At 45.3% G+C, this 25608-nt stretch overlaps 1 protein-coding gene across 1 annotated transcript in view; it reads right to left on the bottom strand.

Annotated features, from left to right (window-relative positions):
• LOC126473754 (proton-coupled folate transporter) overlaps positions 1-25608 on the bottom strand; it is a 298864-nt gene that overhangs the window by 125423 nt on the left and 147833 nt on the right. Inside the window, exon 4 of the mRNA XM_050101010.1 lies at positions 743-931. Coding sequence (XP_049956967.1) covers positions 743-931 — 189 coding nt within the window. The remainder of the gene's footprint in view (positions 1-742; positions 932-25608) is intronic.

Below are 25608 nucleotides of genomic sequence, written 5' to 3'. Positions count from 1 at the left end.
GAACTTAGAACTACTGAAACCTAACTAACCTAAGGACATCACACACATCCATGTCCGAAGCAGGATTCGAACCTGCGACCGTAGCGGTGACGCGGTTCCAGACTGAAGCGCCTAGAACCGCTCGGCCACTGCGAACTGCCGCTCTTACTTCACCAGCTAGCGAAAGCACTGAAGAAAATATAGCTGTGGATACCTGAATAAACCTATAAGCACGATTCACTACAAGTCCGATTCGTCTTGATACTGTTACATAGGTGGTTGTAACACTGATTCTGTAACTCGATGGAATGGCAATCTGTTTAGAAGTGAGGCACGCTACAGCAGTCTTCCACGCTGACACAATTCTACCGTACTTCATCTGCCATCTGACCTTGAGAGGCCCGATGGGCATAGTGCTGAGGTTGACTATGTTCAGCACATGTGGGAGTCCCTTACTCCAGGTACTCTTGGTCCGGTGACTCTGTAGTTCGGCGGCGTACAGCAAATATGTTTAGCGCTAAGGCTTTCTACAGCAAAAGAGATACAGTCCTGTCTTAACTGCCCAGCTGCCTGACCTAAAGTGACCCAGTGCTACGATTGACCACGTCCAGCACGTTTCAGAATCAGTTCCAACTTGTCAAGGTACCGCTACTCTTGTGATTCTGTAGCTAACCGATGTTTGGCCAATCGGTTTGACATTAAGGCTTTATAGAGTAGAGTCGGAAGGTGACCCAATCCTTTCGTAATTGGCCAGCCCCCTGACCTAGAGCAACGCCAGTTGGCATGGTGCTGAGGTAGACCACGTCGAGGACGGCGACGCGTAGGGTGCGCTGCTCCCTGGTAGTGACGTCAGCCAGGTAGCTGAAGCAGTTGGCGAAGATGGCGACGTCGGCGCCCGTCAGAGCACTCGGCAGCGCCGCCGACCACAGAACCGTCGACAGCGGCCAGTCCGCTGCAACAGACGTAACGTCGATGCTCCATTAGTCTCCTCAGTAGCTGCGTTTCGTGAAAGTCTCACATTAGACTCCCAAGCTAAAAACAGGAAACTAATTAATGATGAGGCTTGCTTCTATTAGTCAAACTACAGCCAACATGGAAGTCACATGGAAATGGAAATGAGCGTTTGGCGTCATTGACCGTGAGGCCCCTTAAGGGGCAAGTCCGGCCACCTTGGTGCAGGTCTTCTTACATTCGACGCCACATTAGGCGACCTGCACGCAGGATGGTGATGAAATGATAATGAAGACAACACAACACCCAGTCCCTGAGCGGGGAAAATCCCCGACCCAGCCGGGAATCGAACCTGGCCCCTTAGGACGGCAGTCCGTCACGCTGACCATTCAGCTATCGGGGCGGTTAATTAGAAACAACAGACCACTAAGTATGTGGTTTGCAGAACATGTGAAAGCATTTGACCCAGTCACAATAAAATCTCAGCTGCAGCAGATTAGAACCAAGGAATAACATCCAAACTGAAAGAAATCGAACGTTTTACATCATGAACACCTTTACTGAACGCCACCTAACTGATACTCCAGTACCTCTATGACTTTGGGATATGTTGATTCCAATTTAATGCTTACACAAGCTTAATTTCAAATTTCCAGTACCGAAGAAAGCCATTCCTACAGATGAAGAATGATGTGAGCACACGCATGTGTCTAATATAGAACCGTCGACTCATTGGCATGAGGGACTTGGAAGCATCACATCGACAGATGACACAAGCAGTCAGCTGTAGTGCAATGACTGCAGAATGGGTAATGACGAGATGGGCTCTGGACAACAGCGTGGCAGGTACAGTAGGAACGGATCCGTCTAGAAGGGCTACCCACGAAAAGTTGGCAGGACTGTTCGTCTGTCACTGACGAATAGAGACAGATAACAAAAGCTAAAATCTGGGTAAAGGCTGGAAGCAGTGCGCCACCAAGAACCATCGGTAAGAGATTACTGGAAACTGGGTTGAGATGCCGAAATGCCGTATTTTATTTGCCGCTGACACCATACCACAGACGATGGAGACGTTTATGGTGTAGAAACAGTGTCATCTGTCACAATGAATGGCATTCTGTGATGCACAAAGATGAGTCTTGCTTCAATTTCTTGGGGCTAGATCCACAAGCACATGTCTATAGACGAACAGGTGAAATATTGGGGAAATGCAATCAGTCTGCAAAGGAGAATGCTTACAAATCACTCGTGCGAACCATTCTAGAATACTGCTCAAGTGTGTAGGACCGCTACGGTCGCAGGTTCGAATCCTGCCACGGGCATGGAAGTTTGTGATGTCCTTAGGTTAGTTAGGTTTAACTAGTTCTAAGTTCTAGGGGACTAATGACCTCAGCAGTTGAGTCTCATAGTGCTCAGAGCCATTTTTTTTTTTGTGTAGGACCAATACCAAATGCGGCTAACAGGAGGAATTTGGAACTTTGTGTTAAGTTCCTATGGGACCAAACAGCTGAGGTCATCAGTCCCTAGGCTTACACACTACTTAATCTAACTTCAACTAACTTACGCTAAAGAAAACACACTCACCCATACCCGAGGGAGGACTCGAACATCCGACGGGGGTAGCCGCACGAACCGCGGCAAGGTGCCTGAGACCGTGCGGCTACCACGCGCAGCGACTATCAGGAGATAATGAACCTTTACAGAGAAGGGCAGCACGGATGATCACAGGTTTGTCTCAGCCATGGGAGAGATTCTGAAGAAGCTGAACTGGTAGACTCTTGAAAACTGATGTAAACTATCCCGAGAAAGTCCACTTACACAGTTTCAAGAACTGGTTTAAATGATGACTCTAGAAATATACTAAAACCCACTGTGTATCGCTCACATAGGGATCGTGCGGAGAATATCAGAATAATTACAGCACGCACACAGACATTTAAAAATCATTCTTCCCGCACGCCATATGTGAATGGAACGGGAAGGAACCCTAATAACCGTCAGAATGGAACTTACTCTCTTCCAAGCACTTTACAGTGCTTTGCAAAGTATCGCGAAGTATAGATGTAGATATAAATGACAGGAAGCAGCTGTTCTCTAGACCTCACCCAAGTTCTGGGAGTCATGAAGTGGGGAACGATTATACATGACAACAGGGACGATTTGGTAATTGTTGAAGGGAGTCTGAATGTTCGCCCACATGTGGCAGTAATGACCAACATTGTTGTCATATCCTTCACGTCAAGGGCGCCAAATAGTGTATTTCAACAGAATAATTCAACACCCTCACGCTGGAAGTCACACCACAAACGCCGTGAGGAATGTGCACATCCATGACTGACCTGACTGGTTCCGTAACTTGTCTGGGACTTGCTGGGAATATGTCTACTTTCCTGCCAAGCTCAATCCAACATACCGAGCGAGGTGGCGCAGTGGTTAGCACACTGGACTCGCATTCGGGAGGACGACGGTTCAACCCCGTCTCCGGCCATCCTGATTTAGGTTTTCCGTGATTTCCCTAAATCGCTTCAGGCAAATGCCGGGATGGTTCCTTTGAAAGGGCACGGCCGATTTCCTTCCCCATCCTTCACTCACCCGAGCTTGCGCTCCGTCTCTAATGACCTCGTTGTCGACGGGACGTTAAACACTAATATCCTCCTCCTCAATCCAACAATTTTCATAAACCGACAACTGTTTCAGGCATAGCAATAAATGCCTTGTTAACTTTCGGAGGCTGTTTCCTTCCATGCCACAGAGAATACAAGAGTATAGTTTATGTTCTTGGGGGTCATATTTCGTACTGATGTTGATCATGCAGATCAGCTGCGAATGGAATGAAAGTTTAATCACTTGGTTTAAGAATCATAAAAGAAGGTTGTATACATGGAAGACATCTGAAGAAAGTGGAAGGTTCTGACCACAATTTATTGGTTATGCACTGTAGATTAAAAATGAAGAAATTGGAAAAAGGTAGGAAATTAAGGAAACGGTACCTTGGATAATTTGAAAGCACCAGAGGTTGCTGAGACTTTCAGGGGCAGCATTATGCAACGGTTGACTATAACAGGAGAAAGGAATACAGGAGAATGTGAATGGGTAGCTCTCAGAGATGAAATAATGTTCAAATGTGTGTGAATTCCTAAGCGACCAAACTGCTGAGGTCATCCGGTCCCTAGACTTACACACTGCTTAAACTAACTTATGGTAAGAACAACACACACACACATGCCCGAGAGAGGACTCTAACCTCCAGCGGGAGAGGCCGCGCAGTCCGTGACATGGCGCCTCTAACCGCGCGGCCACACCGCGCAGCATGAAATGATGACGGCAGCAGGTGATCAAATAGGTAAAAAGACAAGGCCTAGTGGAAAACCTTGGACAAGACAAGAGATATTAAATGTAATTGATAAAAGGAAAAAAATTAAAACGCAGAAAATGAAGCTGGTGAATGGGAATACTGTTGTTGTTGTTGTGGTCTTCAGTCCTGAGACTGGTTTGATGCAGCTCTCCATGCTACTCTATCCTGTGCAAGCTTTTTCATCTCCCAGTACCTACTGCAACCTACATCCTTCTGAATCTGCTTAGTGTATTCATCTCTTGGTCTCCCTCTACGATTTTTACCCTACACGCTGCCCTCCAATACTAAATTGGTGATCCCTTGATGCCTCAGAACATGTCCTACCAACCGATCCCTTCTTCTGGTCAAGTTGTGCCTCAAACTTCTCTTCTCCCCAATCCTATTCAATACTTCCTCATTAGTTATGTGATCTACCCATCTAATCTTCAGCATTCTTCTGTAGCACCACATTTCGAAAGCTTCTATTCTCTTCTTGTCCAAACTATTTATCGTCCATGTTTCACTTCCATACATGGCTACACTCCATACGAATACTTTCAGAAATGACTTCCTGACACTTAAATCAATACTGGATGTTAACAAATTTCTCTTCTTCAGAAACGCTTTCCTTGCCATTGCCAGCCTACATTTTATATCCTCTCTACTTCGACCATCATCAGTTATTTTGCTCCCCAAATAGCAAAACTCCTTTACTACTTTAAGTGCCTCATTTCCTAATCTAATTCCCTCAACATCACCCGACTTAATTAGACTACATTCCATGGGAATACTAACGTTTAAAAAATGAGAATGACTGGAAGTTCAAAATGGCTAAGCAGGAATGGCTAGAAACCAACGGCCTCGCCGCAGTGGTAACACCGGTTCCCGTCAGATCACCGAAGTTAGGCGCTGTCGGGCTGGGCTAGCACTTGGATGGGTGTTGGCAAGCGGGGTGCACTCAGCGCTTGTGAGGCAAACTGAGGAGCTACTTGACTGAGAAGTAGCGGCTCCGGTATCGTAAAATGATATATAGCCAGGAGAGCGGTGTGCTGACCACATGCCCCTCCATGTCCGCATTCAGTGACGCCTGTGGGCTGTGGATGACACGGCTGCCGGTCGGCACACAGCCTGTTCGGACGGAGTAGTAGTAGTAGTAGTAGTAGTAGTAGTAGTAGTAGTAGTATGAATGGCTAGAAAAGAAATGTAAGGGTTTAGACGCGTACTTCACTAGGGGAAAGATAGATACGTCCTACAGGAAAATTAAAGAGGCCTTTGGGGAAAAGAGAAACAGCTGTATGAATATCAAGAGCTCAGATGGGAAACCAGTCCCAAGCAAAGTAGGGAAAGGTGGAAGGAGTATATAGAAACCGTGTCTACACCAGGGAGATAAACTTGAAGACAATATTACAGAAAGAGAGTTGGACGTAGGTGAAGATCAGACGGGAGATATGATACTTCGAGAAGAATTTGACAGAGCTCTGAAAGATCTGAATCAAAACAAGGCCCCCGGAGTAGAGGATATTCCGTCAGAACTATTGATAGCCTTAGGAGAGCCAGTCATGACAAAATCCTTCCATCTGATGTCCCCGATGTATGAGATTGGTGAAATACCTTCATACTTCAAGTAGAATGTAATAATTCCAATTCCAAGGGAAATAGTTGCTGACAGGAGTGAAAATTACCGAAATATCAGTGTAATCAGTCGGGTGACGCTGAGGGTATTAGATTAGGAAATGAGGCACTCAAAGTAGTAAAGGAGTTTTGCTATTTGGGGAGCAAAATAACTGATGATGGCCGAAGTAGAGAGGATATAAAATGTAGACTGGCAATGGGAAAGAAAGCGTTTCTCAAGAAGAGAAATTTGTTAACATCGAGTATAGATTTAAGTGTCAGGAAGTCGTTTCTGAAAGTTTGTATGGAGTGTAGCCATGTATGGAAGTGAAACATGGACGATAAATAGTTTGGACAAGAAGAGAATAGAAGCTTTCGAAATGTGGTGCTACAGAAGAATGCTGAAGATTAGATAGGTAGATCACAAAACTAATGAGGAGGTGTTGAATAGGATTGGGGAGAAGAGAAGTTTGTGGCACAACTTGACTAGAAGAAGAGATCGGTTGGTGGGACATGTTCTGAGGCATCAAGGGATCACCAATTTAGTATTGGAGGGCAGCGTGGAGGGTAAAAATCGTAGAGGGAGACCAAGAGATGAATACACCAAGCAGATTCAGAAGGATGTAGGTTGCAGTAGGTACTGGGAGATGAAGAAGCTTGCACAGGATAGAGCAGCACGGAGAGCTGCATCAAAACAGTCTCACGACTGAAGACCACAACAACAACAACAACAATCAGTGTAATAAATCACGGTTGCAAAATACTAACACGAATTCTTTACAGTAGCATGGAAAAACTGGTAAAAGCCGACCTCAGGGAAGATCAGGATGGAGTCCGGAGAAATTGAGGAACACGTGAGGAAATACTCACCCTACGACTTACCTTAAAATATAGGTTAAGGAAAGGCAAATTCGCGTTTATAGCACTTGTAGAGCCACAGAAAGCTTTCGACAGTGTTGACTGGAATACTCGCTGTGATGTTCTGAAGGTAGTAATGGTACAATACAGTGAGCGGAAGGCTATTTACAACTTTTACAGAAACCAGAAGGCAGGTATAGGAGTCGAAGGGGATGAATGGGAAGCAGTGGTTGAGAAGGGAATGAGACTGGATTGTAGCATATCCCCGATATTATTCGATCTGTACACTGAACAAGAAGTAAACAAAACCAAAGAAAAATTTGAAATAAGAATCATAGTTCAGGGAAAAGAAATAAAAACTTTGCGGTACTTGGAAGAGCAGTTGGAAGGAATGGACAGTGTCTTGAAAGAATGATATAAGATGAACAGCAACAAACGCAAAGCAAGGATATTGGAATTGGAATGGAATTAGGTCATGCTAAGAGAATTAGATTAGAAAACGAGACACTTAAAGTAGTAGATGAGTACTGCTATTTGGGTTGCGAAATAACTTTGATGGCCGAAGCAGAGAGGATAAAAAGTGTAGACTGGCAATGGCAAGAAAAACATTTCTGAAGAAGAGAAATTTCTTTACTTGAAATATAGTTTTAGGCATTAGGAAGTCACTTCTGAAAGTATCTGTCTGGAGTGCAGCCATGTATGAAAGTGAAACATGAACGATGAACAGTTTAGACAAAAATAGAATGGATTTTTTTGAAATGTGATGCTGCAAAAGAATGTTGAAGATTAGATGGGCAGATCACGTAACTAGTGAGTAGGTACTGAATAGAATTGGAGAAACATGAAATCTGTGGCACAACTTGACCAAAAGAAGGGATCGGTTGAGAGAACACATTATGAGACATCAATGGATCACCAGTTTAGTAATGGAGGGATGTGTGGTGGGTAAAAATCGTAGAGGGGGAACCAAGACATGGATACAATGAGTAGATTCAGAAGGACGCAGGTTGCAATAGTTATTCGAAGATGAAAGGGCTCGCAGAGGATAGAGTAGCAAGGAGAGCCGCATCAAACCAGTTTTGGACTGAAGACCACAACAAGCAATCCGTTAAGTGACCACAAGTTTAACAAATGTCTCACTGTCACTTCTTGGCGTAAAGCTTTTCAATTCCGTTAGTCTATCTACACCAATTGGTTGAAGAATATGTGAAATAAGGCTACAACTTCAAAAAAAAAAAAAAATGGTTCAAATGGCTCTGAGCACTATGGGACTCAACTGCTGAGGTCATTAGTCCCCTAGAACTTAGAACTAGTTAAACCTAACTAACCTAAGGACATCACAAACATCCATGCCCGAGGCAGGATTCGAACCTGCGATCGTAGCGGTCTTGCGGTTCCAGACTGCAGCGTCTTTAACCGCACGGCCACTTCGGCCGGCTGCTACAACTTCCATTTATACAGAAATAGGGAGACTCAACTTGGGAGATGGTCGAAGGGAAATCTGCGTTAATATCTCATGATCAGAAAAGATCTAAGGACGACGAAATGGGACATAGATTTATAACTTCAAGAAACAAGTAGGCCAAACTAGGATGCACAAACTCCTAGCATCCAACTGATGAGTTTCAAGTAACTTATCGCTCTCCATTTTATCTCCACTACCTTCAGAATTTTGAATAGTTTATGCCAGTCAACATTATCAAAAGCTTTCTCGACAAATGCTATAACCGAATGTTTGCCATTTTCCAACTATCTTCTACAACAACGCATGGAATCAGCATTGCCTCGCGTGTTCCTGAATTTCTCCGGAACTGAAAATGATTTTCCTCAAGTCGGCTCTACCATTTTGTTCCACGCTTCTGTAAGTAATTCGTGTCAATTTACAACAATGATTTATTAAAATGACGGTTCTATAATGGACCTGTCAGCAACTGCCTACCTTGGAAATAATTTCACGAAAAGTGGATACCCTTATTAGTCTTTCAGGATACCTTTATCCAGTCTGACGCGTTTTATCTGAATTTACCTCCTCTGTAGATAGTTTTGAAGCTGCACGGTGACAAATCACTAGATACACCTGACGGATACAGAACCGTTCCCCTCGCAACAGACCTGTCACAGAGCCGAATGAGGGTCAAACAGAAGTAACTATTGCCCAAGATCATATGAATTTTAATATACAAACCCTGCGATCATTTCTGAAATAACACTGAGTTTCAGGTGAAAGAACGCACGTTTCCCCTTTCTGTGACGGGTCAGTGTGCTTTAACTAGTTCACAAAATCGTTCCTGGTTCCCAGTCATGGCAGCGTGTGAGACAGACCATAGTTTTAACCATCGCGCCGTCCTTCTAAGTTGTGTATTTGCCTTGTTTCTGTCTTCTTCTCCTTGAAATTTTATTTTAAAGGTGACATAGAACCGAGAGTATGGGTATTTATTTTCACGCATCGCCCATTGTATTAAATGGTCAGACATCTCATTACATTGAATCCTGATATGTGCCTTCACCCGTAAGAGTACCAATAAATTAGTATCTTTGCATCTCTCAAAATACAGAAGGCATAACCGTTATTAAATTACGCTTAAAGTTCCACCTTCCCCTTTTTACAGCAGCCCTGATAGAGACCTAGAGTGCAACATAATCACAATAGTATCTCCTGACACTTTATCTCCTTATTTGGAGGACCTCCAATACTAATTGCAGCTCTGCAGCGTAATGTGTGCTGATATGAAAGTTTCTGGCAGATTAAAAGTGTGAGCTGGATTGGGAGTCGAACCTAGGGCCTTTGCCTTTCGCATGCAAGTGCTCTACTATGTATGATGCATCCATGTCAGCACTACCGGTAGCTTTGGCAAATCTTGAACCATTAGCATACAATAATCACATTGTTAAGCACCAGCTAGCAAGCCTATACACACTGTCCGAGCATAAGTATCAGGACATACCTATTGCCGAGCACTAGTATTGTGTGTATCCACTCTTCACCTTATGACGGCTTGAATTCCACTGTGTACACTTCCACTGATTTGTCTGAATGTCTGTGGAGGGATGGTAGCCCATTCTTCCTCAAGGGGCTAAACCGGAGAAAGATAATGACGCTGGACGCTGTGTTGTGAGCGCAGTCGACGTTCTCATTCATTACAAAGGTGTCCCACTGAATTCAGGTCCGGACTCTGGGTACGTCAGTCTATATCAGGAATAGTATTGTCCACAAATCACCATTGTCCGCCATATGCTGCTGTACTAATGGTGCACTGTCACGCTGCCTAAAAAAATTATCGTCTCCAAACTGTTCCTCTACTGTATGTTGTACTCAGTGTTATAAAACGTGTTCCTATCCTTCCACTTTGAGCGTTTTCTTACCCGAAGTACAGGGCCACGCCTAACCTCGAAAAACAACCTCACACCATAACATCCCCTTCCTCTGTAGTTAACTGTTGGCATTACACATGATGGCAGGTAAAGTTCAGCAGAAAGTCGCTAAACACGAACCATTTCGTCAGATTTTCTCGAGATGTGATCCGTCATTACAAATCATTCATTTACAGTCACACGCTGTCGGGTAGCGTAGCTGTTTAACCTGGTCGACAATTATTTTAAACTCATTACGGATAGTCATTGTGATAGATGAACTGCTGGTAGCACTTTGGTACTCACAGGTGATTCCTTTTGCAGATTTCGTGCAATTTTACAATCATCCTCCACGCTGATCGAAGGTTCATGTCCATGGGTAGGTCTGTATGAGTTCCCTTGATCTTGGTTTGCCTGTGGTTTTTCCTGCGCGTTTCCACTTCGCAATCTCGGCAGACGACTTGGGAAGCATTAGAAAGATTGAAATGTCCCCGATGGATTTGTTACTCAAGTGAAATCCAACGCCGGCCGCTGTGACCGAGCGGTTCTAGGCGTTTCAGTCGGGAGCCACGCGGCTGCTACGGTCGCAGGTTCGAATCCCGCCTCGGGCACGGATGTGTGTGATGTCCTTAGGTTGGTTAGGTTTACGTAGTTCTAAGTCTAGGGGACTGATGACCTCAGATGTTAACTCCCATAGTGCTTAGAGCCATTTGAACCATTTGAAATCCAATCACTAGTCCACATCTGGAATCACTCAGCACTCCTGACCGACACATTCTGTTGCTGCTTTTCTGTTGACAACAGAATACTCTCCACCTCATTTTATGCTGCCAGGTCCATCCACATTAGAGAAGGATGTCCTGATCTTTTGATGAAATAATGTATGGCACTCCGGTAGTCAGTGAAGATCATACCTGAGGAGAAGTCATCGTATATGCAGGTGAATAATAAGTAATAGTGGAAATTGACACAAGTGGAAGCATACAATAGAAATATTCCGTGGTATCATGTATCGATACCACCCTACAAACGTCAGAGTTGACAACGGAATTGCAAGTTTGCGTCAGATGCGTGTAGTGATCGTGCAGGACCTGGCGGACCCAATGGCGCACGCCCACTAAGCCACATCTCCGGTGGCTCTGGACTGTGCGCGATCTCTGCCACTGTAATATATACACATCAAAAAAAGTTTTGCATCACATTGGCTCGGAGAGTTCTGGACCTGTACAGAAAATTGTAATAGAGATCCACTTAAACATCGTTTCCGCCCTTTCTATTGCTCATGGTTCAAATGGCTCTGAGCACTATGGGACTTAACATCTATGGTCATCAGTCCCCTAGAACTTAGAACTACTTAAACCTAACTAACCTAAGGACAGCACACAACACCCAGCCATCACGAGGCAGAGAAAATCCCTGACCCCGACGGGAATCGAACCCGGGAACCCGGGCGTGGGAAGCGAGAACGCTACCGCACGACCACGAGATGCGGGCTATTGCTCATGAAAACCACACATTGCATATTGTACTACCATACAGCGAGACCTTCAGATGTGGTGGTCCAGATATCTGGACACACTGTTACCTTAAATACCTAGTAGCATGTCCTCTTGCACTGATGCATGCCTGTATTCCTCGTGGCATACTATCCACAAGTTCATCAAGCCACTATCGCTCCAGATTGCCCCACTCCTCAATGGCGATTTGGCGTAGATCCCTCAGAGTGGTTGGTGGGTCACGTCATCCATAAACAGCCCTTTTCAATCTATCCCAGGCATCTTCGATGGGGTTCATGTCTGGAGAATTGGTTCAAATGGCTCTGAGCACTATGGGACTTAACATCTATGGTCATCAGTCCTCTAGAACTTAGGACTACTTAAACCTAACTAACCTAAGGACATCACACAACACCCAGTCATCACGAGGCAGAGAAAATCCCTGACCCCGCCGGGAATCGAGCCCGGGAACCCGGGTGCGCGAAGCGACAACGCTACCGCACGACCACGAGCTGCGGACACATGTCTGGAGAACATGCTGGCCACTGTAGTCGAGCGACGTCGCTGTCCTGAAGGAAGTGCACGAAGGAGGTGTGAATTGTCGTCCATGAAGACGAATGCCTCGCCAATATGCTGCCGATATGGTTGCACTATCGGTCGGAGGATGGAATTCATGTATCGTATAGCAGTCACGGCGCCTTCCATGACCACCAGCGGCGTACGTCGGCCACATATAATGCCACCCAAAAAAAAGGGAACCTCCACCTTACTGCACCAGCTGGACAGTGTGTCTAAGGCGTTCAGCCTGACCGGGTTGCCTCAAAACACGTCTCCGATGATTGTCTGGTTGAAAGCATATGCGACTCTCATCGGTGAAGAGAATGTGATGCCAATGCTGAATGGTCCATTCGGCATGTTGTTGGGCCCATCTGTACCACGCTGCATGGTGTCGTGGTTGCAAAGATGAACCTCGCCATGGACGTCGGGCGTGAAGTTGCGCATCATGAAGCCTATTGCGCACAGTTTGAGTCGTAACACGACGTTCTCTGGCTGCACGAAAAGCATTATTCAACGTGGTGGCGTTACTGTCAGGGTTCCTCCAAGCCACAGCCCATAGGTAGCGGTCATTCACTGCAGTAGTAGCCCTGAGCGAGTACCTGTCTCTCTGTATCTCCTCCATGTCCTAACAAGATCGCTTTGGTTCACTCCGAGACGCCTGGACACTTCCCTTGTTGAGAGCCCTTCCTGGCACAAAGCAACAATGCGGACGTGATGGAACCACGGTTTTGACCGTCTAGGCATGGTTGAACTACAGACAACATGAGCTGTGTACCTTCTTCCTAATGGAATGACTGGAACTGATCGGCTGTCGGACCCCGTCCGTCTAATAGGCGCTGCTCATCCATGTTGTTTACATCTTTGGGCGGGTTTAGTAATGTATCAGAACAGTCAAAGGGACTATGTCTGTGATACAATATCCACAGTCAACCTCTATCATCAGGAGTTCTGGGAACTGGGGTGATGCAAAACTTTTTTTGATGTGTGTAGGATGGCGGCGGCAGCCAGACAGCCCCACTCGCACTTGGAGCTTCTTCCTACGTGATACTGCGCAATTGACGCCTAATCGCGGCTCTGATTTCACTGTTCGTGCTTTAGTGCTGAGAGCCTCATCCTTGTTGCTTTGTATGAGCTGGACTCTGTTTCTGGCTGCATTATTTGTAATGATTCTTCGTATGTTGGAGAAATACAAATTAAATAAATCTTCTGTTTACCGTGTTAATGTGTTCACTAATCATTTCTGTTCCCGTCCGGCATTCGTGTGAGAAAGTTGCTGCATCACTCTGTACCCCACCTATCCGAAATTGTACACAACATGTATTATAACAGAAGCAGAAACGTTTGAGTATATATGGGCCCATTAATAAGCTGTTTGTGAAACAATTACGGACGTGCAAGTTGCAGGCCATCACTGATTTCCTTATAAAACAATGTCATAATTACAATACAGGGTGTGGTAGATAAGTAATGAGACTGGCCGCCGCGCGGCGCCCCAGTCGCTCCCAGGGCGGTCTCCACCTGTACGTCACGTGGTGGGGGATCTGAGCTAACAATAGAACCGGTTCGCAGTCGCGTCGGAGCTCTGGTGCAGTGAGGGTCGAGCTTCGCGTATTACGTTGTTTGTGTGCCCGTGACACTTGTGAAAACGCTGAAGATGGATCGCTCGATAGAACAGCGGTATGCAATCAAATTTTGCTTTCGCTTGGGCAAAACTGCTTCGGAAACTTTTGCTATGATTACGGAGGCCTACAAAGAAGACTCCCTATCAAGAGCTCAAGTGTTCTGATGGTTTAATGAATTTAAAAACGGGAGGGAATCCATTGAAGACATGGAACGATCTGGACGCTCTTCAACGAGTCGTGTGGATGAAACGGTGGCCAAAGTGAAAGAACTCCTGGACTCCGACCGTCGTTTAAGTCTCAAAATGATCGCCGATGAGGTCTCCGTGAATAAATTTACGGTTCACCAAATTGTTACGCAAGATTAGATGATGAGGAAAGTTTGCACAAAATTGGTTCCCCGAGTGCTCACTGCCGAACAAAAGCAACAACGAGTGGACGTTTGCCGTGAGATGTTGAATGATTTGGAAAATAATCCACACTTTTTAGACAACGTAGTAACAGGCGACGAATCGTGGACATTCCAGTACGACTCGGAGACGAAAGCCCAGAGCTCGGAGTGGCATACACTGGCATCCCCGCGGCCGAAGAAAGCAAGAATGTCAAAGTCCCGCATCAAGACAATGCTGATTGTGTTTTTCGACAAGCGGGGGTTAATTCACAAAGAGTTTGTCCCTCAGGGGAAGACTGTCAATGCCGAATTCTACAAAGAAGTCCTTCAGCGATTGCACAGAGCCGTCAAACGGAAGCGACAGGACCTTGCTCAACGCTGGCGTCTCCACCACGACAACGCTCTGGCGCACACAGCGTTCCTCGTGACCTCCTACTTGACCCGAATTGGAGTTGAAGTTTTGCCACAGCCACCATACAGCCCTGACTTCAGTCCTCCTGATTTCTTCCTATTTCCGAAGGTCAAAAGATGCCTGAAGGGTCATCGTTTCGACGATATTCCAAACATCCAATGTGCTGTAACGAAGGCACTAACTGGGGTAACTCAAACCGACTACAGTGGGGCCTATGAAGCTTGGAAAACGCGCTGGCAACGTTGTGTCGACGCCCAAGGCGAGTACTTTGAAGAATATTAACGTTTTGTACAAATTGGATCAATAAATTTGTTTTTCTAGACTGAGTCTCATTACTTATCTACCACACCCTGTAAATGTACAGTGGTGAGAAAAAGTCGTGGGTTACCTTCTAACATCGTGTCGGATCTCCCTTTGCAGCAATTCGACATGGCATGGGCTCAACAAGTCGTTGGAAGTCCCCTGCAGAAATACTGAGCATTGCTGCTTCTATAGCCGTCCATAATTACGACAGTGCAAGAACTGATCTCTTGATTATGTCCCATGAATGTTCGATGGGCTTCACGCCGGGTGATCTGGTTGGCCTGATGATTCGCTGAAACTGTCCGGAATGTTCTTGAAATCACTTGCGAACAATTGCGGCCCAGTGACGTAGCGCATTGCCATCCATAAAAAAATCCATCATTGTTGCCTGCAAATGGTCTCCAAGTAGCCCAACATAGCCAATCACAGTCAATGATCGGTTAAGATGGACCAGAGGACTCAGTCCATTCCGTGTAAACACAGCCCACACCATTATAGAGCCACTATCAGCTTTCACAGACCCATGTTGACAATCTGGATCCATGGCTTCCAGTGGTTTGCACCACACTCGATCCCTACCATCAGCTCTTACCAGCTGCAAATGAGACTCATCTGACCACGTCACAGTTTTCCAGTCGTCCAGGTCCAATCGATATGGTCATGAGCCCAGCAGAGGCACAGCAGGCGAAGTCGCGCTGTTTACAAAGACTCTCGCATCGGTCGTCTGCTGCCATAGCCCATTAACGCCAAATTTCGCCGCACTGTCCTAAAGGATACGTTCGTCGTACGTCCCACATTGGTGGTTATTTCACGCATTACTGATTGTCTGTTAGCACTGACAATTCTACACAAATGCTCACCATCTGCAGCATCGTTGACAGAACCGACTGCGGACCTTTGGTGCAGAGCTGGGTGGAGGTTCTGAATCAGAGGATCAGACGGTTTTGCGACCGTGTTGGCTGCAGATTCCTTGACTTGCGCCATAGGGTGGTGGGGTTTCGGGTTCCGCTGAATAGGTCAGGAGTTCACTACACTCAGCTGGCGGCTACACGGGTAACGGAGGCTGTGTGGCGTGGACTGGGCGTTTTTTTAGGTTAGAAGGCCTCGGGAAAGTACGGGGTGGGCTGCAATCTCAAAGGGTGCATGGCAAATACAGGACGTGCTTGGATCAAGGAACAGTCGGAATTGTAGTTGTAAATTGTTGTAGTTGTGCTGGGAATGTCCCTGAGCTTCAAGCGCTAATAGAAAGCACTGAAGCTGAAATCGTTATAGGTACAGAAAGCTGGCTAAAGCCTGAAATAAGTTCTGCAGAAATTTTTACGAAGTCTCAGACGGTGTTCAGGAAAGATAGATTAGGCAGAATTGGTGGTGGAGTGTTTGTGTCTGTCAGTAGTGGTTTATCTTGTAGTGAAGTCGAAGTAGATACTCCGTGCGAATTGGTATGGGTGGAGGTTATACTTAACAGCCGAACTAAGTTAATAATTGGCTCCTTCTACCGACCCCCAGACTCCGATGATATAGTTGCTGAACAGTTCAGAGAAAATTTGAGTCTCGTAACAAATAAATACCCCACTCAAACGGTTATAGTTGGTGGGGACTTCAACCTTCCCTCGATATGTTAGCAAAAATACTTGTTCAAAACCGGTGGTAGGCAGAAAACATCTTCCGAGATTGTCCTAAACGCTCTCTCCGAAAATTATTTCGAGCAGTTAGTCCACGAACCCACGCGAATTGAAAATGGTTGCGAAAACACACTTGACCTCTTAGCCACAAACAATCCAGAGCTGATAGCATCATGACTGATACAGGGATTAGTGATCACAAGGTCGTTGCAGCTAGGCGCAATACCGTTTCTTCCAAATCCACCAGAAACAAACGCAAAATAATTTCATTTAAAAAAGCGGATAAAGTGTCACTAGAAGCCATCCTAAGAGACAATCTCAATTCCTTCCGAACTGACTATGCAAATGTAGACGAGATGTGGCTCAAATTCAAAGATATAGTAGCAACAGCAATTGAGAGATTCATACCTCATAAGTTGGTAAGAGATGGAACTAATCCCCCATGGTACACAAAACAGGTCCGAACGCTGTTGCAGAGGCAACGGAAAAAGCATGCGAAGTTCAGAAGAACGCGAAATCCGGAAGACTGGCTAAAATTTACAGACGAGCGAAATTTGGCACGGACTTCAATGCGAGATGCCTTTAATAGGTTCCATAACGAAACATTGTCTCGAAATTTGGTAGAAAATCCGAAGGAATTCTGGTCGTATTGAAAGTACACAAGCGGCAAGACGCAGTTAATAGCTTCGCTGCGCAGTGCCGATGGTACTGTTACCGACGACTGTGGCGCTAAAGCGGAGTTATTGAACGCAGTTTTCCGAAATTCCTTCACCAGGGAAGACGAATGGAATATTCCATAATTTGAAACACGAACAGCTGCTAGCATGAGTTTCTTAGAAGTAGATACCTTAGGGGTTACGAAGCAAATCAAATCGCTTGATGCGGGCAAGTCTTCAGGTCCAGATTATATACCGATTAGGTTCCTTTCAGATTACGCTGATACAATAGCTCCCTACTTAGCAATCATATACAACCGCTCGCTCACCGATAGACCTGTACCTACAGATTGGAAAACTGCGCAGGTCGCACCAGTGTTTAAGAAGGGTAGTAGGAGTAATCTATCGAACTACAGACCTATATCGTTGACGTCGGTTTGCAGTAGGGTTTTGGAGCATATACTGTATTCAAACATTATGAATCGCCTCGAAGGGAACGATCTATTGATAAGCAATCAGCATGGTTTCAGAAAACATCGTTCTTGTGCAACGCAGCTAGCTCTATATTCGCACGAAGTAATGGCCGCTATCGACAGGGGATCTCAAGTTGATTCCGTATTTCTAGATTTCCGGAAAGCTTTTAACACCGATCCTCACAAGCGACTTCTAATCAAGCTGCGGGCCTATGGGGTATCTATCAGTTGTGCGACTGGATTCGTGATTTCCTGTCAGGAAGAACGCAGTTCGTAGTAATAGACGGCAAATCATCGAGTAAAACTGAAGTGATATCAGGTGTTCCCCAGGGAAGCGTCTTGGGACCTCTGCTGTTCCTGATCTATATAAATGACCTGGGTGACAATCTGAGCAGTTCTCTTAGGTTGTTCGCAGATGATGCTGTAATTTACCGTCTAGTAAGGTCATCCGAAGACCAGTATCAGTTGCAGAGCGATTTAGAAAAGATTGCTGTATGGTGTGGCAGGTGGCAGTTGACGCTAAATAACGAAAAGTTTGAGGTGATCCACATGAGTTCCAAAAGAAATCCGTTGGAATTCGATTACTCGATAAATAGTACAATTCTCAAGGCTGTCAATTCAACTAAGTACCTGGGTGTTAAAATTACGAACAACTTCAGTTGGAAAGACCACATAGATTATATTGTGGTTGCGTTTCATTGGCAGGACACTTAGAAGATGCAACAAGTCCACTAAAGAGACAGCTTACACTACACTCGTTCGTCCTCTGTTACAATATTGCTGCGCGGTGTGGGATCCTTACCAGGTGGGACTGACGGAGGACTTCGAAAGGGTGCAAAAAAGGGCAGCTCGTTTTGTATTATCACGTAATAGGGGAGAGAGTGTGGCAGATATGATACGCGAGTCGGGATGGAAGTCATTAAAGCAAAGACGTTTTTCGTCGCAGCGAAATCTATTTACGAAATTTCAGTCACCAACTTTCTCTTCCGAATGCGAAAATATTTTGTTGAACCCAACCTACATAGGTAGGAATGATCATCAAAATAAAATAAGAGAAATCAGAGCTCGAACAGAAAGGTTTAGGTGTTCGTTTCTCCCGCGCGCTGTTCGGGAGTGGAATGGTAGAGAGATAGTATGATTGTGGTTCGATGAACCCTCTGCCAAGCACTTAAATGTGAATTGCAGAGTAGTCATGTAAATGTAGATGTAGATGCCGCTCATATCGGTCTTTAAGTGAGAGCCATCGGCTACTATATTGTCCATGGTGAGAGGTAACGTCTGAAATTTGGTATTCTCGGCCACTCTTGACACTGTGGATTTCGGAATATTGTTTTCCCCAACGATTTCCGAAATGGAATGTCCCATACGTCTAGCTCCATCTACCATTACGTGTTGAAAGTCCGTTAATTCCTCTCGTGCGGCCATAAGATTTGGAAATTTGTGGTAAGGTGTTATGGGACCAAACTGCTGAGGTCCTCGGTCCCTAGGCTTACGTACTACTTAATCTAACTTACGCTAAGGACAACACACACACCCACGCCCGCGGGAGGACTCGAACCTCCGACGGAGGGAGCCGCCCGGACTGTGACCAGACGCCTGAGACCGCGCGGCTACCCCACGCGGCGTCGACCATAATCACGTCCGAAACCTTTTCACATAAATCACATGAATACGAATGACAGCCTCGCCAATGCACCGCTCTTTTATGCCGTGTGTATGCAACACTGCAGCCGGGGTTTTCTCAAAAGAGATGTGGACAGCATTCCCGTTGGTGAGGTTGCAGAGCTGGAGCAGTGAATTGTACACTCTTGTCAACATTTGCAACATGTACGGGAGTGTCTCAAAGAACTGGTATCTCTTCGCAGAGATGAGTGCATCCAAATACAAGGTCGACATGTGAAACCCATCTTTAACAGGTAAGAGTTACATTAACTTGTAAAAGCTGAGCGCTTGTACGCAAGAAACTACACATTCGCTTCCCCTTGTTCCTTTTACGACCGACCCAGTGCGACGTTACCTAATCGTAGGTCCGCTGTTGTTTTCTATCTACATAAATGATCTTTTGGATGCGGTGGATAGCAATGTGCGGCTGATGCTGTGGTGTACGGGAAGGTGTCGTCGTTGAGTGACTGTAGGAGGATACAAGAAGACTTGGACAGGATCTGTGATTGGTGTAAAGGATGGCAGCTAACTCTAAATATAGATAAATGTAAATTAATGCAGATGAATAGGAAAAAGAATCCCGTAATGTTTGAATACTCCATTAGTAGTGTAGCGCTCGACGCAGTCACGTCGATTAAATATTTGGGCGTAACATTGCAGGGCGATATGAAGTGGGACAAGCATGTAATGGCAGTTGTGGGGAAGGCGGATAGTCGTCTTCGGTTCATTGGTAGAATTTTGGAAAGATGTGGTTCATCTGTAAAGGAGACCGATTATAAAACACTAATACGACCTATTCTTGAGTACTGCTCGAGCGTTTGGGATCTCTATCAGGTCGGATTGAGGGAGGACATAGAAGCAATTCAGAGGCGCGCTGCTAGATTTTTTACTGGTAGGTTTGATCATCACGCGAGTGTTACGGAAATGCTTCAGGAACTCGGGTGGGAGTCTCTGGAGGAAAGGAGGCGTTCTTTTCGTATATCGCTACTGAGGAAACTTAGAGAACCATCATTTGAGGCTGACTGCAGTACAATTTTACTGCCGCCAACTTATATTTCGCGGAAAGACCACAAAGATAAGGTAAGAGAGATTAGGGCTCGTACAGAGGCATATTGGCAGTCATTTTTCCCTCGTTCTGTTTGGGAGTGGAACAGGGAGAGAAGATGCTAGTTGTGGTACGAGGTACCCTCCGCCACGCACCGTATGGTGGATTGCGGAGTATGTATGTAGATGTACATATTCTGCTCAGTAGTAGACTAACAACCGTACCATACTAGCAAACCAACTGCGACTTTACCTGATGTTGCTCATACATTAGTTAACTGATCTGTGCATGGCTTTGTTTAAAAAGAATAGTTCGATAATGACCTAGGATCGAGCTGCACATGTCTGCTTTCATGCTCAGCAGCAAACTCCCTGCAAATGGTAACCTGAAGCTGAGATCCTGCACTCAAAGAGTCTATGCATTGGCTAGAATGATGAATTAATAAAATAAGATAATAATAAGACATATTAAATAAAGACAATTTGAAGTATCGATGTAGGTGACACGAGAGAATTATTAATTTATGAGAAAATCTCATATAGATGGAAAGTGGCCATATTAGAACTAGTTGTAACACTGAGAGAAGGATATCGTTGTGAAATGAAGTTGCATTGAGAGGATTACGAGAATGGTAGTGAAATCCTCGAGCCAAATAGTAATCCACGTCACGCGAAAAAACTAATGCCATTTTGTGATCACAATATACAAAATATTCGCCAACTCGAAATAATTGCCGCGCGGTCTAGGGCGCTGCAGTCACGGACTGTGCGGCTGGTCCCGGCGGAGGTTCGAGTCCTCCTTTGGGCATGGGTGTGTTTGTTTGTCCCTAGGATGATTTAGGTTAAGTAGTGTGTAAGCTTAGGGACTGATGACCTTAGCAGTTAAGTCCCATAAGATTTCACACACATTTAACATTTTTTCAAAATAATTCAGAGTTCAGCATGACGATTAATACGTTAACAAATGACAGGCAACGAGTAGGAATTCATACCCTATCTATTCTCAATTCCGTAATGCAAGCGGAAAAGGTAAGTTTCTGCATAGCAGCACATTTAGACCTCGCGAAAATTAGAGCCCTTTCAAAAGTAAAAGTACTGTAGCGGCCATTCACCGCCCAGAATCTGTCACCGACACGACTGAATCACACGTTACCACAGATAGGTTTGCCTTACACCAGATCTCAACGTGAAGTGCCCAAAAACCAAAAGTTAAAAATCTTGTAGTGGCTGTTCACCGTACAAAATCAATCACCTACACGACCGAATATTGTACTATTCCACAAGAAGGTCTGCCTTCCTCCAGAACCGTGCAAAAATGTCCAGAATCGCTCCCTTGAGTGCATCATTCACAAAGTACCTCTCTTCACTTGACTCCAGCGGTTTTCCGCCACTGTAACTCTCATTGGCAGAAGGCCATTCACGCCAAAATTACATCATTCTTGTGCTCTACAGACATGATTTTGACTGAACTTGACAACTTTACGCACTTAACCAATACGTTAAAACAATATTTAATTAAAGAAATGTTATTAACATTCTCACACTCAGATCATTCACAATAATTATAAATAAAAGTTTTTTCATAAGTAAATACGCCAGAATTTTTGCGCAAGTGTGTTCACGTTAAATGATTACAAAATGTTGTTAAATACTGTTTATACTATTATTTATGTCTCCTTGATAGACGCATCTTTTGGCACTCTTTCCGATAGCGGTATCAGCTAATAAATACGACTGACCGCGTTTAAATTACACTGATTTTTTATCAACTGCAATCATATTTTAATACAGTTATTGGCAAAGAAGTAACCTTTTCCTTACTAACTCCACAAGTTTGACAAGACATGAGGTATATCATGTAGCATTCAGTTGCTGTGTTATTGTGGACGATACGATGTTCTGGAAAAATCGGCACAACGAATGAGATATAAAAGATAATAAATTAATAAATAAAATAGATACAGATATATAGCTTTCAGGACAGACAGCTATAGTGCAATGCTGTCGTCTGACAACACTTGAAGGGTTTAAAAGTTGTCAGTTCTAAGTTTCTTCAGAAAATATTTAGTTAGTGTAAAAAATTAACTTCTTTGACACAAAGCTTTACGCCTCGCCTGGGTCCATCAACACCGACATTGGACTGTTGATGACTGGAAACATGCTGGCCGGTCAGACGAGTTTCGTTTCAAATTGTATCAAGCAGATGGACTTGTACGGGTATGGAGACAACCTCATGAACCCATGGGCCTGCATGTCAGCAGGGGACTGTTCAAGCTGATGGAGAGTCTATAATGATGTGGGGCGTGTGCAGTTGGAGTGATATGGGACCCCTGATACGTCTAGATACGACTCTGACAGGTGACACGTACGCAAGCATCCTGTCTGATCACCTGCATCCATTCATACCCATTGCGTATTCCGACGGACTTGACCGATTCCAGCAGGACAATGCTTCCCCACAAGTCCATAATTGCTATGGAGTGGCTCCAGGAACACTCTTCTGAATTTAAACATTTGCGCTGAACACCAAATTCCCCAGACATGAACATTATTGAGGATATCTGGGATGCCTTGCGACGTGCTGTTCAGAAGAGATCTCGACCCCCTTGTACTCTTACGGGTTTATGTACAGCCCTGTAGGATTCATGATGTCAGTTCTCTGCAGCACTACTTCAGAATCAGTCGAGTCCATGGCATGCCGTGTTCCGGCACTTTTGCTTGCTCGCAAGGGCCTACACGATATTAGCCAGTTCGAGCGGCGCGGTCTATTGTCTGACGAATTTGTAGCAGTTCTGAAGCGAATGCCGTGAAGTGTTTCCTTCATTTTAGAAATCGCCCTTGTTCAGTTTTGGAACACAACCTACGACCAGCTTAGAGACAGAAGTGATGACACTTTCTGCAGGACCTGACCATCATTTTGCAGGACTAAGCTCAAGCACGTACAGTGCAAGCTGTTACTGGTTTGTTTGACTGATGGGGCTGCTAAGTGCTATACCACCTACTGCACTCCCCTCAATTACGCCCTCGTGAGTTCAACTCGATTTCTAAACTGAAGGAAACACTTCACCGCATTCGCTTCAGAACTGCAACAATATCGTCGGGCAATAGACCACGCCATTCGAACTGTCAACACAACTGGCACTGCTAAGAGTATCCTACAATCCCACGTCGCTGGAAACGGGTTATACACAATGCTGGTGACTAGTTTGAAGGTCTGTAAAACTTTGAAACACGTATCTATTTTGTACGAGCTGTAAATAAATAGTTGGCACTATTAAAGTTCCAACCCCGGAGGTAGCCCAGAAAGTAATGCACCGCATATTTTTTCTCTGCCGAAAACAATGCTACGAATGCGAAATGTTACGTTCAGAATGTATTACACTACTGGCCATTAAAATTGCTACACCAAGATGAAATGCAGATGATAAACGGGTATTCATTGGACAAATATATTATACTAGAACTGACATGTTTGCCACTAAAATTGCTACACCACGAGGATAACGTGCTACTGACGCGAAATTTAACCGACAGCAAGAAGATGCTGTGATATGCAATGATTAGCTTTTCAGAGCATTCGCACAAGGTTGGCGCCGGTGGCGACACCTACAACGTGCTGACATGAGGAAAGTTTCCAACCGATTTCTCATACACAAACAGCAGTTGACCGGCGTTGCCTGGCGAAACGTTGTTGTGATGCCTCGTGTAAGGAGGAGAAATGCGTACCATCACGTTTCCGACTTTGATAAAGGTCGGAATTAGTCTATCGCGATTGCGATTTATCGTATCGCGACACTGCTGCTCGCGTCGGTCGAATCCAATGACTGTTAGCAGAATATGGAATCGGTGGGTTCAGGAGGGTAATACGGAACGCCGTGCTGGATCCCAACGGCCTCGTATCACTAGCAGTCGAGATGATAGGCATCTTATGCGCATGGCTGTAACAGATCGTGCAGCCACGTCTCGATCCCTGAGTCAACAGATGGGGACGTTTGCAAGACAACACCCATCTGCACGGACAGTTCGACGACGTTTGCAGCAGCATGGACTATCAGCTTGGAGACCATGGCTGCGGTTACCCTTGACGCTGCATCACAGACAGGAGCGCCTGCGATGGTGTACTCAACGACGAATGTGGGTGCACGAATGGCAAAACGTTATTTTTTCGGATGAATCCAGGTTCTGTTTACAGCATCATGATGGTCGCATCCATGTTTGGCGACATCGCGGTGAACGCACATTGGAAGCGTGTATTCGTCATCGCTATACTGGCGTATCACCCGGCGTCATGGAATGGGGTGCCATTGGTTACACGTCTCGGTCACCTCTTGTTCGCATTGACGGCACTCTGAACAGTGGACGTTACATTTCAGATGTGTTACGACCCGTGGCTCTACCCTTCATTCGAACCCAGCGAAACCCTACATTTCAGCAGGATAATGCACGACCGCATGTTGCAAGCCCTGTACCGGCCTTTGTGGATACAGAAAATGTTCGACTGCTGCCCTGTCCAGCACGTTCTCCAGATCTATCACCACTTGAAAACGTCTGGTCAATGGTGGCCGAGCAACTGGCTCGTCACAATACGCCAGTCACTACTCTTGATGAACTGTGGTGTCATGTTGAACCTGCATGGGCAGCTGTATCTGTACACGCCATCCGAGCTTTGTTTGACTCAACGCCCAGGCGTATCAAGGCCGTTTTTACGGCCAGAGGTGGTTGTTCTGGGTACTAATTTCTCAGCATCTATGCACCCATTTGCGTGAAAATGTAATCACATGTCAGTTCTAGTATAATATATTTGTCCCATGAATGCCCGTTTATCATCTGCATTTCTTCCTGGTGTAGCAATTTTAATGGCCAGTAGTATATATACACTCCTGAAAATTGAAATAAGAACACCGTGAATTCATTGTCCCAGGAAGGGGAAACTTTATTGACACATTCCTGGGGTCAGATACATCACATGATCACACTGACAGAACCACAGGCACATAGACACAGGCAACAGAGCATGCACAATGTCGGCACTAGTACAGTGTATATCCACCTTTCGCAGCAATGCAGGCTGCTATTCTCCCATGGAGACGATCGTAGAGATGCTGGATGTAGTCCTGTGGAACGGCTTGCCATGCCATTTCCACCTGGCGCCTCAGTTGGACCAGCGTTCGTGCTGGACGTGCAGACCGCGTGAGACGACGCTTCATCCAGTCCCAAACATGCTCAATGGGGGACAGATCCGGAGATCTTGCTGGCCAGGATAGTTGACTTACACCTTCTAGAGCACG

This window comes from Schistocerca serialis, chromosome 4 (assembly GCF_023864345.2).
Source record: "Schistocerca serialis cubense isolate TAMUIC-IGC-003099 chromosome 4, iqSchSeri2.2, whole genome shotgun sequence".
Classification (NCBI taxonomy): domain Eukaryota; kingdom Metazoa; phylum Arthropoda; class Insecta; order Orthoptera; family Acrididae; genus Schistocerca; species Schistocerca serialis.
The sequence above is the reverse complement of the archived record's forward strand: the minus strand, read 5'-3'. Positions and strand labels throughout refer to the sequence as shown.